The sequence below is a fragment of the Artemia sp. Qi Xiang Cuo genome, chromosome 15 (genome assembly GCF_049724085.1).
Source record: "Artemia sp. Qi Xiang Cuo chromosome 15, ASM4972408v1, whole genome shotgun sequence".
Classification (NCBI taxonomy): Eukaryota; Metazoa; Arthropoda; class Branchiopoda; order Anostraca; family Artemiidae; genus Artemia; species Artemia sp. Qi Xiang Cuo.
Window position 1 is genome coordinate 41,796,442 of NC_142808.1, and position 15,030 is coordinate 41,811,471.

The following is a 15,030-nucleotide window of genomic DNA, read 5'->3' on the forward strand; positions in this document are numbered from 1 at the left end:
CTGAAAATGTCTGTATACTTCGCAATAACCTATGCTATATGTATACGATGGGCAAAGTTCGAAACTTGCAGCCCTTCCCCTGGGGGTTGTGGGGGATTAAGTCATCCTTAGAGACATAGTTTTTTGATTTTTCGACTACGCTGAACAAAATGGCTATCTAAAAATTTTGACCAAGTAACTTTGGGAAAAATGAGCGTGGCAGAGGGCCTAACTGCCCTCCAATTTTTTTGGTCAATTAAAAAGGGCACTAGAACGTTTATTTCCGTTTGAATTAGCCCTCCCGCGATATCCTAGGACCACTTGGTCGATACGATCACCCCTGAAAAAAAAAATAATAAACACGCTTTCGTAATCTTTCTTCTGGCGAAAAATGCAGAATTCTACATTTTTGTATACAAGAGCTTGGAACTATTACAATAGGGTTCTCTGATACGCTGAATCTGATGCTGCGATTTTCGTTAAGGTTCTATGACTTTTAGGGGATGTTTCTTCTTTTTTTTTGTAAATAAGGCAAATTTTCTCAGGCGCTTAACCTTTGATGGGAAAGACTGAACTTAATAAAACTTATATATTTGAAATTAACAAACAAATTTGATTCATTTGATGTATCTTTTGGTATCAAAATTCCGTTTTTTAGAGTTTCGGTTACTATTGAGCCGGGACGCTCCTTACTTTTTTTTATTGTTTTATTGTTTTTTTTTATTGTTTTAAAAAATAGAGTTGTGAGAAAGAGTCTAACTGTAATGTAAAGAGCGAGGCGTTGAGGAGGGGACAGCCCCATGGCTCACCGTACATGAATAATTAAAACAAAATTTGCAAATTAATTTTCCTTTTTTGATTAAATGGCTTTCTCAAAAGTTGTTTAATTTTATTTACGAACGTTTTTATTAGTAATAAATATACTTAAATTAGAAATTAACTTACGTAAGGAACTTCTATATTCATATATTTTTAATAAGTATATTAGGGAGGTCGCTCCCTTGTCAATACCTCGCTCTTTACGCTAAAGTTCGAATTTTGTTCCAATTCTTTAAAAATAAACCCTTAATCACAAAGGCCATTAATTATAATAAATAGCTCTTATAAAAGTACTAAAAGATCTTCGGCTTAAAGAGCGAGGTAATGACTAGGGAGCGAACCCAATCATATACTTAATAATTTCTGTTCGTTTTAAGTTTTGATGTTGCCCCTTACTTTCAGTTGAAATTTTTTTTTTTTAATTTAGTTTCTGATCGTTTTTTAAATAATGCTGGGAAATCGGGCGCCCCCTTTATAGCCCCCCACAACCAGAACCCCCCCCCCCCCCTGAAAACGTCTGTATACTTTCCAATAACCAATACCATATGTAAACATTGAGTAAAGTTCATAACTTTCAGCCCTCCCCCCGAGGACTGGGGGATTAAGTCATCTTAAAAGACATATTTATTATATGTTCCGACCATGCTGAAAAAAATGGCTATCTCAAAATTTTGATCGGGTGACTTTGGGAAAAAAGAGCGTGGGAAGGTGCCTAGTTGCCATCCGATATGTTTAGTTAGTTATAAGAGGTACTGGAAATTTTAATCTCTGCTTGAGTGAGCCTTATTCCGATGTTCTAGGACCACGGTGTCTATACTATAACCCCTATAAAAAAAAAAAACAAAAGAAAAACGAAACAAAACAAACACACATCCGTGGTGATCTTCTTTTATACAAAAAATTAAAAATCACCCATTTTTGCAGTTACCAGCTTGAAACATATGTGGACAGGTTTACTGGTACGCTGAATCTGAGGGCGCATTTTTCATTAAGATTCTATGACTTTTAAGGTATGTTTTCTCCTTTTTCGAAAATCTGACACATTTTCTCAGGCTCGCAACCTGTGACGGGTAAGACTGAACTTGGTGAAATGTATATATTTAAAATCAACATTAAAATCAGATTCTTCTAATCCATCTATTGGTATTAAAATTTCGTTATTTAGAGTTTCGGTTACTCTTGAGCCGGGTCGCTCCTTACTTACAGTTCGTTACCACGAACTGTTCGATATTTTGTCCCTAAATGGATTATTTGGGCACTTGCTTCACCCTTGGCATGATACCTTTTTTTAAAACAATGGCGATGTGCGCCGATGAGCAGTGTAATTTCTATTAAATTTTCAAAAAGTCTTATGTATATATATTTTTTTTTCTATCTTTTTTTTTTGTGTATATGGCCACTGGCTTTAAATACACGTATATGTATAGGACCAACACCTTTTTTTTCAGAATTTGTGCAGAACTTAAAATATGTTTTCCCCTGCTCCCCCTCTACATTTAAAAGGTTCCTAATTAATTATTTCCCAAAAGACAAACATAATTATCCTAAAGATATCAAAATAATTTTTTAGATTCCTTTTCAATGAAACACTACAGTCCTGTCATCGCAAAAAATATGGTCAAATTTACATTAAAAAAAAAAATTTATCAGCATTCGGAAGCATGGGGATTGCTAAGAGATTTTAAGAAGAAGCCCCACCCCTACTCACATAAAGAACAATCCTCAAGAGCAATAATAAAACTAAGTACCCTCAGAAGACGGCATATTTTCCCTCTCCCTACATGAACTATCAATCCGGGTTTGTTCATTTATGCAAAAAACCTTACCTGTGCAGATTTTAATCAAATTTATAAGGAACTTCACATCAGCCTCCCCCATGATCGAAAGGTATCTGATCGATAAGAACTTTCTCTTATTCTTTTTATAGATTTTATCTTATATGCTTCTTACCTAAGCCATGAGGTTTATTTATTTGACTTTTTACCTTCACGAATTTCTCTCCGTGTGAGATCAGCGCTTCCTTTGGTAGCTCGCATTACCATATTCGTAAATCCAATGCCATATTGGATTAGTTTGAAGTCATCATCCGCCGTCATAGGTTCCGGGACTAGTCCTGCCAGGTACATACATTTCCCTAGGCAAATAAAGAAAATGTAAATACAAAATACTCCATAGAAACACAAGGACAAAACGAAGATAATTCTTTTTCTCCAGAAGCTACGGGGAAACAAAATTTAGCATCCTAGGATATTACATATTGTTCCCGTTTCATCACTTTAAAAATGATACAAAGAGGTACTGTATATACGTAAATGCAAGAGGTTTATAGGTAAATTTTCCCTAGGCCCATTCACAATGAAATTTTAAGAGTACGGAGGTTGATTTAGCGCTAATTTGAACCAATCAGAATTTTTAGTGTAGAATTTCTTAGCCAACTAGAAAACTCCATGAGAAAGCTTATTGGTTCAAATTACCGTTAGCTTAATCTCGGATTTAGTAAAATGTCATTGTAAATGGGCCTTTAATAAAAATTTGAATTTATCCTTAAACACACTAGGTATTCTATCTCTGTTCATGCAGTGCTGGTGGCAGGTTAGAACTAATTTATATGTTCGCTTATCCTCTGTTCGCATAAATGTTCATGCGGTAACAATATTCGCCAGTCACAACAATTTTAAGTAGAGACTTTAGCGATTTTAGTAAAAAATTCAACTTTTAACAGACAACTAAGAAATCACTCGCAATTTTTCCAAATAACACCAACAGACATGGAATATGAGAGGAATTATTTATTAAAAGAATATTAATCAATGCTGTAATGATTGGATGACATACAAATCTTGGAAACAACTAAAATTGCCCATTTACGCAATTAGCAAATATTGCGTGTTGTACAATTAATTGTACGTAGCAGGAGTGGATTTTTCAGATTTTTACAGCCCATCCCCAGCCTACGTAAATCTAGGGTTATATGAACATCAATTGATAGAAAATAATTTATTTTTGTATAGTAATTTTGTATAACTCTTGAGAGATACACATCAACTGATTGAAAGCATCGAACTTTGCAGAGCACGAGTGGCCCTTTAAGAGCATAACATCCGCCTACAGAATATGCGAACCTAGGGTTATAAGCACATCAACTGATAGAAAACAATTCACTTTGTGGAGCAAGAATGGCCCTTTGAAAACATAAAATCCCATGCACCGATTGTGAACCTAAGGTTATATCCAGATCAACTGATAGAAAACAACTCACTTTGCGGAGCAAGATTGGCCCTTTGAAAACAACTCACTTTGCGGAGCAAGAATGGCTCTTCGAAAACATAGTGCACCGATTGTGAACCTAGGGTTATATGCACATCAACTGATAGAAAACAATTCACTTTGTGGAGCAAGAATGGCCCTTTGAAAACATAGAATCCCATGCACCGATTGTGAACCTAGGGTTATATGCACATCAACTGATAGAAAACAATTCACTTTGTGGAGCAAGAATGGCCCTTTGAAAACATAAAATCTCATGCGCCGATTGTGAACGTAAGGTTATATGCAGATCAACTGAAAGAAAATAATTCACTTGGCAGAGCAATAGTGGCCTCTTGAGAGCATAACAGCCCACCCACAGCATATGTGAACCAAAGGTTATACGCATATAAACTGGTGGAAAACAATCCACTTTGCGAATACAGAAAGGCCTTTTGAGAAGACACCATCCCATCCACAACCTATACAAAACTAGAGTTATATGCACATCAACTGATAGAAAACTATTCACTTTTGCGGAGCAACAATGTCTATTGAGAGTGCAATAGCCCACACACAGCCAAAATACGATAAAAATTCTTTCAATGTTATTTACAGCGCAAAGCATATAAAAGACTTTTCACGAGGTTTTTATTTTTTCTCCTATGAATGAAATTCTATCTCTATTAAAAATTGAGGTAAAATGTTTGAAAAACAACCTATAGACAAGCCTTTTCTCTTACGTAAAAAATAAAAGGACTTGTTTCATTCTATAAAATTAGTAAATAACTGATCTAATTTAATTTTCTCTATAAGAAAAGACATTTTTCCACACCTGGAGAAACCCATCCTTCCATACCAAGTAGGATTGACAGTTTTCCAAATAATATTCTATCTATGCGAATAACAAGTCACCAACTAGCAATGCTAGTTGGTAAGGGAGAGTGGGTATGGAAGCACAGCGTCGCGCAAATGTATACCTTAGGTTATAAACAACTACGCAAACAATTCTTAAGTAGCATGGCCCCCTCCCCCCTCCACTCAACCGAGTATACATTAGATATACAGCTAAATTACTTATCTAAGCTAGAAATGCGGAATTTTTGTAAAATATAATTGAAAACCTGGAGCCACCTGGACCTTCAATGTCAGAAAGAAAATGTCCTTATCATCAAAACAATACCCTCCTTCAACTGAGAATAAAGAGGAGAAGGTCTCAAAATAGTGCTCTGACTCTACCATCGACAAAACAAACCATACAATACACCATTATTCTTTAGTGTGAGGGGAGGGGGGAGTACTAGCATTACAGCATCTCTCAAGATGAAACGTTTCTTAAATTTCCGTCTTTATTTTCTTCTATTTCACACCAGTTGTTTCCACTTTATTTCACTTCCAAAGTTTCCTTTCTCATTTTCATCAGAAGATAAAAATGTGAAAAAGAACGCTCTCCACATGGCTTTATTTTTTTCCCTTTGAACGAAATTCTGTCTTTTGAAATTGAGATAAAAATATTTGGGAAACGATTTATTGAAAGGAACACCTTTTGGGACTTTTAAAATTGCTCATAGTCTTTCTTTTAAGAAAGTTTAAGAGACTAGTAGCTTTACGATACTTTTAGAATTTCAAATAAGGTTACTGGAAATAGAAATAAGGATTTTTTTTTGAAAGCTCCTTATATTCACTACAAATTGGGTACTTATGCATTATGCGGGCACGTCAAATGTCAAACGGGTAATGCTACAGTCACACGATAAAACCCGTCAAACGGCTATTTGCAAGACATAAATTGATTGCAAAGCGTTGTTTCTAATTGAGTTTACAATATTTAAACGACTGTTTTTTGGGGTTTGGGGGGGAAGGGGAAGGAAAGGTACCTGAGTTAGGTTAGGTTACGTATTTAATATATGCTATACTTTACCCCCCACTCCCCCTAATGTGCAGATATATAGCCCAATTTTGTTTCTAAACTATTATATATTGATCCTATTTTATTTTATTTCATTAGTATTAACCAAAATTGACTTCTTTCGTGGGGCCCGTATAATTCATAAGTACCCAAAATTGTTGTAACTATTTTGACTTTGAATTGACTTTATTAACACAAAATTGGTACAAGTGAGGCAGAGAGGCAATTCATACTTCTCGTTTAATAATAACGTGAAAAAATAAACTTTAATAACTCTCAAGGAGCAAAGAAAAAAACGACTCACGGAGATCGGGAAGGGATTTACAAAACAAATTATAAATAAATCAATAATGCATTTAGTCCCTGCAACTTTAGGCGGAAAGAACTATTCCTTTTAATATATACAGAGTGCTGGTGATTTACTTGCTATATCAAATAGCTTATATTTGTTGGCAATCTGGGGAAGTTGATACTCTGAAAAAATTGTTACAAATCAAGAAAACCCAGAAATAAATAAGATGTTTTAGTTTCAGATAATTTTTCTGTCTTTCTAGGGTATGATTGATTTATTTTGAACAATTTGGAGTCCTCTAAATGCGAAGGGAAAATCAACATCTTGACGCTCGCGCAACATTGAAAGTAGCAATCCACTAATGAAAAATACAAAACCCCTATGACCTGGTACGGAAATAGAAACTTCAATCGATGCAAACAACCGAGATTCCTGGACACTGTTGCCACAAGTTTTGAATTCATTGATTTTGAATTGAAGTTATCAAGTATTTTGCAGTAGGTTGCATCAAGACATGGCTAGTTGCAGAAAGAGAAAAGCCAAAAACAGATAGTCCAAGTAATTGAGAGGCAAATGTTTAAATGGCTACGGCACGGGCAAGCACGGCGGGAGTAAGCATGACTCTCTTATTGGACACATACTTGTTTGTTAGTACTTGCTTGTTTGTTGAATTGAAGTTATCAAGTATTTTGCAGTAGGTTGCATCAAGACATGGCTAATTGTAGAAAGAGAAAAGCCAAAACAGATAGTCCAAGTAATTGAGAGGCAAACGTTTAAATGGCTGCAGCACGTGATTTAAACGACAAAGTTGAATCTATATAAATACCTAAATATCTGAATACATCTACTATTTTTATGGAGGAAATTCCAATATTAATAGCTTGAAATGACACACACCACACTGACTTCGAATTTCTCCTAAAAACAATAAATTTCGACCTCTCTAGGTTAGATATTAGTTGATTGTCAGGAAACCAAGAATTTAAATTCAAAGCAACAGTTTCGAGGGATAATCGTAGGTCCTCTTCATAGGCCCGCCTTCAAACTAATTGCTGGTGTCATCCGCAAACAATATCGGTAATTCTTCTTCTAAGGGCATGCAATTTGGAAGACCATTTATGTAAATTTAAAAAAGTATCGGCCCAAATACAGACCCATGAGGTACCCCTATATTTTCTAGTGGAAAAATATGGGATTTTTACTCACCAACATGGAATTTAAAACTTCTTTCAGATAAATACGATTTCTCTAAATCAAGAGCTATTCCACGAATTCCTATATTTTCCAACTTATCAAGAAGAATTACATTCAACATAAGATGTAGAGATTACTAGCTTTGCCGCATTTTCAAACTCTCAAAAAAGGCTACAGAAAGAAAATTTACCAAAATTGTCGAAGGTTCTATATTCAACATTGTTTTATACTAAAAAGACCCATAAGCAAAAGCAAAAGGAGGCAGTTGCCCCCCCCAGATAACAAAAATACTGTACGTTTTTCACACTACGCTATTTCACAAAAAAAACTGCTGAAACTTTTCCACTTACCATACAATATTTTTGCAAGGTCCCCACCATCCCCCATTGTTCTGTGGAACAAATTTAAACAAATTATTCTACTAGGAATATGTCTAGTAATATGGAAGTTTCATTAACAGCATTGGTATATCAAAATAACAGTATATTTTATTGTGTAAATAGCATGCTAGGATTGTCATAAGAAACAGCTTCCTGCATTCAATGTTGATCAAAACTAAAGACCCCAAAGCAAAGGCATTGGGAGCTGCCCTCTCCATAGAAACTGCAAATACTACATTTTTACTTCATACTTTTAAAAAACTTCTTCCCACACACCCAACAATACTTTTGCAAAGCCCACCCTCCCCCCATCACCAAACACACAATCGTCAGGATATTGAGATTCGCTTCAAGTCTTTTTCAGTTTTGGCATTACAATTATTGAATCTGGTTACTGAACCATGGAATATCTTACCTTCTTCAGTTGTTGAAGCAGTTGGTGTCGAAAAATTTGATTGCTGTCTAGTGAGTTTTACTTTGATGCATTGGTATTTTGGTTTTTAAAACATGGTATTTTGATAATTTGCATTAGCTATTTTTATTTTTAACAAAAAAGACGTTGAAATTGGATTTTTTTTTTTGGCTTGACGTATATGAGTAAAATTATATAACACCCGTTTTATAGTCCCTTATTAGCTAATATGATTTGAAAGCCTTAAATGCTTTCTACTACTATTATATATGTCATTCGTGTTATTATGGTATGTTGCTTATCTATTTTTTTTCCCCCACTTTTCAGTGTGATACTTATTTTGCATTTATGTGCTGTGCAAGCCGTCTGCTTAAGGCTGTACGCATACAAATTTTGACATCGTCGAATGACAAAAAACATGAGAATAAAATGCCTCAACTAAAAATTATATCGATTTATGCAGAAATTAAATAAAAAACACAAGTTTTTTCTGCTCAAAGTAAGGAACAACATTATCATAGGCAGCGCGCTAACGCTGCCTAAGTAAAGAACGATGTGGGCACAATGTTTTTTTTTTTTTGGTTCTCCATACCCGGGCACTTCGTATCGAAGAAGTTGTCGTAGAAACTTCGAAATGGGCTTAATCAATTGGAAATTTGAGTGGCTAGTACCCTTTTTAATAGTCGAAAGTGATTGGAGGGCAACTAGCCCCCCCACGCCCATCATTCCCCCAAACACATACAATCAAAATTTTAGTTCAACTTAGTTGAACGTTCTGGAAATTAGGTCTTTTAGGATGATAACCCCCTCAGAGCCCTCAGTGCAAGGGTTGTAAATTATCCCCTGGGGGCATATAAGGTTGATATAGAAAGTTGTTACATAAATCATAGGCAGCGAGATCACGCTGCCTAAGTAAAGAACGGGGACACTCGAGAACGAGACAAGAATCGGGGACTAAGTAAAGAGGGGGACACTCCCCACAGTCCTCAGGGCAAGGGTTTTAAGTTATGCCCTGGGGCATATAAGAACGATGTTGGCACAATGTATTATTTATTAATTTTTTCCTTTAGAGCAGGGCACTTCGTATCAAAAAAGTTGTCTTAGAAACTTCGAAAAGCGCTCATTCAGTTGGAATTTGGAGGGGCTTGTGGCCTTTTTGATAGTCGTAAGTGATTGGAGGGCAAATAGCCCCCCCCCCACGCCCCGCATTCCCCCACACACCACCCATAAAGATTTTGGGATAACCGTTTTGTTCAGCGTGGTTGATTTCTCGACAGAAAATATGTTTTGAGGAGGGAATTCCCCCAAAACCCTCAGGGCAAGGGTTTTAAGTTATGCTCTGGGGGCATATAAGGTTTTTTATAGAAGGCGTCGTCATAGAAACTTTAAAAAAGTTTCATTCGTTTAGAAATTCAAAGGGCTAGTACCCTTTTTAATAGTTGAAAGTGATTGGAGGGCAACTAGCCCCCCCCCAACGCCCCGCATTCCCCCAAACACATCCAATCAAAATTTTGAGATAGCCATTGTGTTCAGCGTAGTTGATTTCCAGATAGAAAATTTTTTTTTGAGGAGGATACTCCCCCACAACCCTCAGGGCAAGGGTTTTAAGTTATGCCCTGGGGGCATATAAGGTGTTTAAAGAAGGCGTTGTCGTATAAACTTCAAAAAAAGCTCATTCGATTGGAAATTCAAAGGGCTAGTGCCCTTTTTAATAGTCGAAAGTGATTGGAGGGAAACTCGGCCCCCAGCCCCCCACCTTCCCCCCAACATATCCACTCAAAGTTTTGAGATAGCCATTTTGTTCAGCGGAGTTGATTTCCAGATAGAAAACTCATTTTTGAGGAGGACACTCCCCCAAAACCTTCCTGGCAAGGATTATAAGTTATGCCCTGGGGGCATATAAGGTTTTTATTGAAATCTTTTGTCGCAGAAACTTGAAAAAGGGCTCATTCGATTTACAATTCAAAGGGCTAGTACCCTTTTTAATAGTCGAAAGTGATTTGAGGGACACTAAACCCACTCTCACGCCCACCTTTTCCCCAAACACATCCAATCAAAATTTTTAGATAGCCATATTATTCAACGTAGTTGAAAGTTTTGGAAATTAGGTCTATAAGGATTAAAACCCCTCCCCCCACAGCCCTCAGGGCAAGGTCTGTAAGTTATGCCCTGGGGGGATATAAAGTTTTTATTGAAAGCGTTGTCGTAGAAACTTTAAAAGGGCTCATTCAATTGGAAATTGAAAGGGCTAGTGCCTTTTTTAATAATTGAAAGTGATTGGATAGCGACTAACGCCCCTCTCACGCCCACCATTTTCCCAACACATCGAATTAAAATTTTGAGATATCTATTTTGTTCAACGTAGTTGAAAGTTATGGAAATAGGGTCTTTTAGGATAATAACCCCCTCAGAGCCCTCAGTGCAAGGATTGTAAGTTATGCCCTGGGGTATATAAAGTTTTTATTGAAAGCGCTATCGTAGAAACTTCAAAAGAGCTAATTCATTTGGAAACTGAAAGGGCTAGTGTCTTTTTTAATAATTGAAAGTGATTGGATAGCAACTAACGCCCCTCTCACGCCCATCATTTTCCAAAACACATCCAATCAAAATTTTGAGGTATCCATTTTGTTCAACTTAGTTGAACGTTCTGGAAATTCAGTCTTTTAGGATGATAACCCCCTCAGAGCCCTCAATGCAAGGGTTGTAAGTTATGCCCGGGGGGCATATAAGGTTGATATAGAAAGTTGTTGCATAAATCATAGGCAGCGAGATCACGCTGCCTAAGTAAAGAACGGGGACACTCGAGAACGAGACAAGAATCGGGGACTAAGTAAAGAGGGGGACACGAAACTCCTCCACAGTCCTCAGGGCAAAGGCTTTAAGTTATGCCCTTGGGGTATAAAAGAACGATGTTGGCAGAATGTATTATTTTTTAAGTTTTTCCTTTAGAGCAGGGCACTTCGTATCGAAAAAATTGTCGTAGAAACTTCGAAAAGCTCTCATTCAATTGGAAATTGGAGTGGCTTGTGCCCTTTTTAATAGTCGAAAGTGATTGGAAGTTGACTAACATCCCTTCCACGCCCACCATTTCCCAAAACACATCCAATCAAAATTTTGAGATAGCCATTTTGTTTAGCGTAGTTGATTTCCCGATAGAAATTGTTTTTGAGGACAGTCCCCCTTAGGGCAAGCCCTAAGGGCCAGGGTTGTAAGTTATGCCCTGGGGCATATATGGTTTCTTATAGAAGACGTTGTCGGAAGAACTTCAAAATTGGTTTATTCGATTAGAAATTCGAAGGGCTAGCGCCCTTATTAACAGTCGAAAAGCGACTAGTGGGCATCATACCACCTCTCACGCCTCACTTTCCCCCTAACATCTCAAATCAAAACTTTGAGATAGCCATTTTATTCAATGTAGTTTTAAGTTCTGGAAATTAGGTCATTGAGGATGACAACCCCCTCCCCCAGAGCCGTCAGGCTAAGGGTTGTAAATTATGCCAGGGGGCATATAAGGTTTTTATATAACGCTTTATCGTAAAAACTTCAAAAAGGGCTCCATCGATTGGAAATTGAAATGGCTAGTGCCTTTTTTAATAGTCGAAAGTGATTGGAAAGCAACTAAAACCCCTTCCACGCCCACCATTTCCTCAAACACATCCAATAAAAATTTTGAGATAGCCATTTTGTTATACGCAGTTCAAAGTTCAGGAAATTATACCTTTGAGCAGGACACTCCCCCCACAGTCTTCAGGGTAAGGGTTACAAGTTATGCCCTGGGGTTATATAACGTTTTCATTGAAATCTTTGTCGTAGAAACTTGAAAAAGGGCTCATTCGAAAAAAAATTCAAAGGGTTAGTGCCCTTTTTAATAGTCGAAAGTGATTTGAAGGCAACTAACCCCCCTCTCGCGCCCAACTTTTCTCCAAACATATCCAATCAATATTTTAGATAGCCATTTTGTTCAACGTAATTGATTTCAAGATAGAAAATATATTTTTCAGGAGGACACTCCCCCACAACCCCCAGGGCAAGAGTTTTAAGTTATGCCCTGGGGGCATATAAGGTTTTTATAGAAGGCGTTGTCGTAGAAACTTCAAAACAGGCTCATTCGATTGGAAACTCAAAGGGCTAGTGCACTTTTTAATAGTCGAAAGTGATTTGAAAGCAACCAAACCCCCTCTCACGCCCATCTTTTCTCCAGGCACATCCAATCAATCATAGCCAGTGCGCTAGCGCTGCCTAAGTAAAGAACTGCGTGGTCACAATGTGTTTTTTTTTTTCCATACCAGGGCACTTCGTATCGAAAGAGTTGTCGTAGAAACTTCGAAAAGGGCTCATTCGATTGGAAATTAGACTGACTAGTGCCCTTTTTAATAGTCGAAAGTGATTGGAGGGCAACTAGCCCCCCCCCCCCACGCCCATCATTCCCCCAAACACATCCAATCAAAATTTTGAGACAGCCAATTTATTCAGCAAAGTTGATTTCCAGATAGAAAGTATGTTTTTGCGGAGGACACTCCCCCACAATCCTCAGGGCAAGGGTTGTAAGTTATGCCCTAGGGGCATATAAGTTTTTATAGAAAGTGTTGTCTTAGAAACTTCAAAAAGAGCTCATTCGATTGGAAATTCAAAGGGCTAGTGCTCTTTTTAATAGTTGAAAGTGATTGGAGGGCAACTAGCCCCCCCCCCCACGCCCCACATTCCCCCAAACACATCCAATCAAAATTATTAGATAGCCATTTTCTTCAACGTAGTTGAAAGTTTTATAAATTAGGTCTTTAAGGATGACAACCCCTCCCCCCGCAGCCCTCAGGGCAAGGGTGGTAACTTATGCCCTGGGGGCATATAAAGATTTTATTGAAAGTGTTGTCATAGAAACTTCAAAAGGGCTCATTCAATTGGAAATTAAAAGGGCTAGTGCCTTTTTTAATAGTTGAAAGTGATTGGATAGCGACTAACGCCCCTTTCACGCCCACCATTTTCCCAAACACATCGAATTAAAATTTTAAGATATCCGATTTGTTCAACGTAGTTGAAACTTCTTGAAATTAGGTCTTTTAGGATGAAAACCCCCTCAGAGCCATCAGTTCAAGGGTTGTAAGGTATGCCCTGAGGCATTTAAAGTTTTTTTTGAGAACGTCGTCGTCGAAACCTCAAAATAGCTTATTCAATTGAAAATTGAAAGGTCTAGGGCCCTTACTCATAGTTGAAAAGGATTAGATAGTGACTAACGCCCCTCTCACGCCCATCATTTTCCAAAACATATCCGATCAAAATTTTGAGATATCCATTTTGTTTCAACGTAGTTGAACGTTTTGGAAATTAGGTCTTCTAGGATGATAACCCCCTCAGAGCCCTCAGTGCAAGGGTTGTAAGTTATACCCTGGGGGCATTTAAGGTTTATATAGAAAGTTGTTGTATAAATCATAAGCAGCGCGATCGCGCTGCCTAAGTAAAGAACGTGGACACTCGAGAACGAGACAAGAAACAGGGACTTAGTACAGAGGAGGACACTCCCCCACAAACCTCAGGGCAAGGGTTTTAAGTTATACCCTAGGGGCATATAAGAACGGTGTTGGCACAATGTATTATTTATTGATTTTTCCCTTTAACGAAGGGCACTTCGTATCAAAGGGGTTTTCGTAGAAACCTCAAAATCAGCTCTTTCAATTAGAAATTGGAGTGTCTTATGCCTTTTTTAATAGTCGAAAGTGATTGGAAAGGGAATAACACCCCTTCCACGCCCACCATTTCCCGAAGCGCAACCAATCAAAATTTTGAGATAGCCATTGTGTTTGGCGTAGTTGATTGCTAGATAGAAATTATGTTCTTCAGGACAGTCCCCCACAGCCCTTAAGGCAAGGGTTGTAAGTTATGCCCTGGGGGCATTTAAAGTTTTTTTTATAGAAGGCGTTGTCGTAGAAACTTTAAAAAAGTCTCATTCGATTCGAAATTCAAAAAGCTAGTGCCCTTTTTTATAGCCGAAAGTGATTAGAGGGCAGCTAACCCGCCTCTCACGCCCACCTTTTCCCCAAACACATCTAATCAAAAGTTTGAGATAGCTATTTGATTCAACGTAGTTTTAAGTTCTGGAAATTAGGTCTTTGAGGATGACAACCCCCCATAGCCCTCAGTGCAAGGGTTGTAAATTATGCCCTGGGGCGTATAAGGTTTTTATTGAAAGCGTAGAAACTTCAAAAGGGCTCGTTCAATTGGAAATTGAACCCCCTCAGAGCCCTCAGTGCAAGGGTTGTAAGTTATGCCCTGGGGGCATATAAAGTTTATATAGAAAGTTGTTATAGAAATTTCAAAAAGGTTTCCAAACTAAATGTTGCCATAAGATTAAATCAAAATGCACTGTGTTAATGCTAATTCCCAATAAGGCATCTCAGCAGCATCCCAAGAACGACTGATGGATATTATATTCAAACTTTCAGGGATACTTCTGCTCTTAAAGCTTAATCAAATCAAAACACCGTAAGTGTATCCAAACGGTCAAAGAAAGCAAACAGATTTTTTTGGCAAATGGTATCACGTTTTCTATTTCAGGTCAAGTAAAGGAGGTAGGAAACTAAATTAAACACTACTATTTGTGTCCAGATTTTTAAGAGGGTGAAGCCTATGTTGTTAAAAATTGCTGAAAATTTTTCTCCAGCAAACAAATATCAGGCCAAACTATAAATTCTTAAAAAACGAAAAGATTTAAACTATTATTTTCTTTTTCTCTGAAAAGACTATGTCAATATAAAACGAACAGAAATTAATTAAAAAAACTTTTTCCACAAAATTAGTTTTTCAA

General features: G+C 37.4%; 1 protein-coding gene across 1 annotated transcript in view; it reads right to left on the minus strand.

The window, feature by feature from the left end:
• The window catches only part of Tdg (Thymine DNA glycosylase), a 286,925-nt gene that overhangs the window by 75,152 nt on the left and 196,743 nt on the right, over positions 1-15,030 (minus strand). The window contains exon 7 of the mRNA XM_089101197.1: positions 2,783-2,932. Coding sequence (XP_088957323.1) covers positions 2,783-2,932 — 150 coding nt within the window. The remainder of the gene's footprint in view (positions 1-2,782; positions 2,933-15,030) is intronic.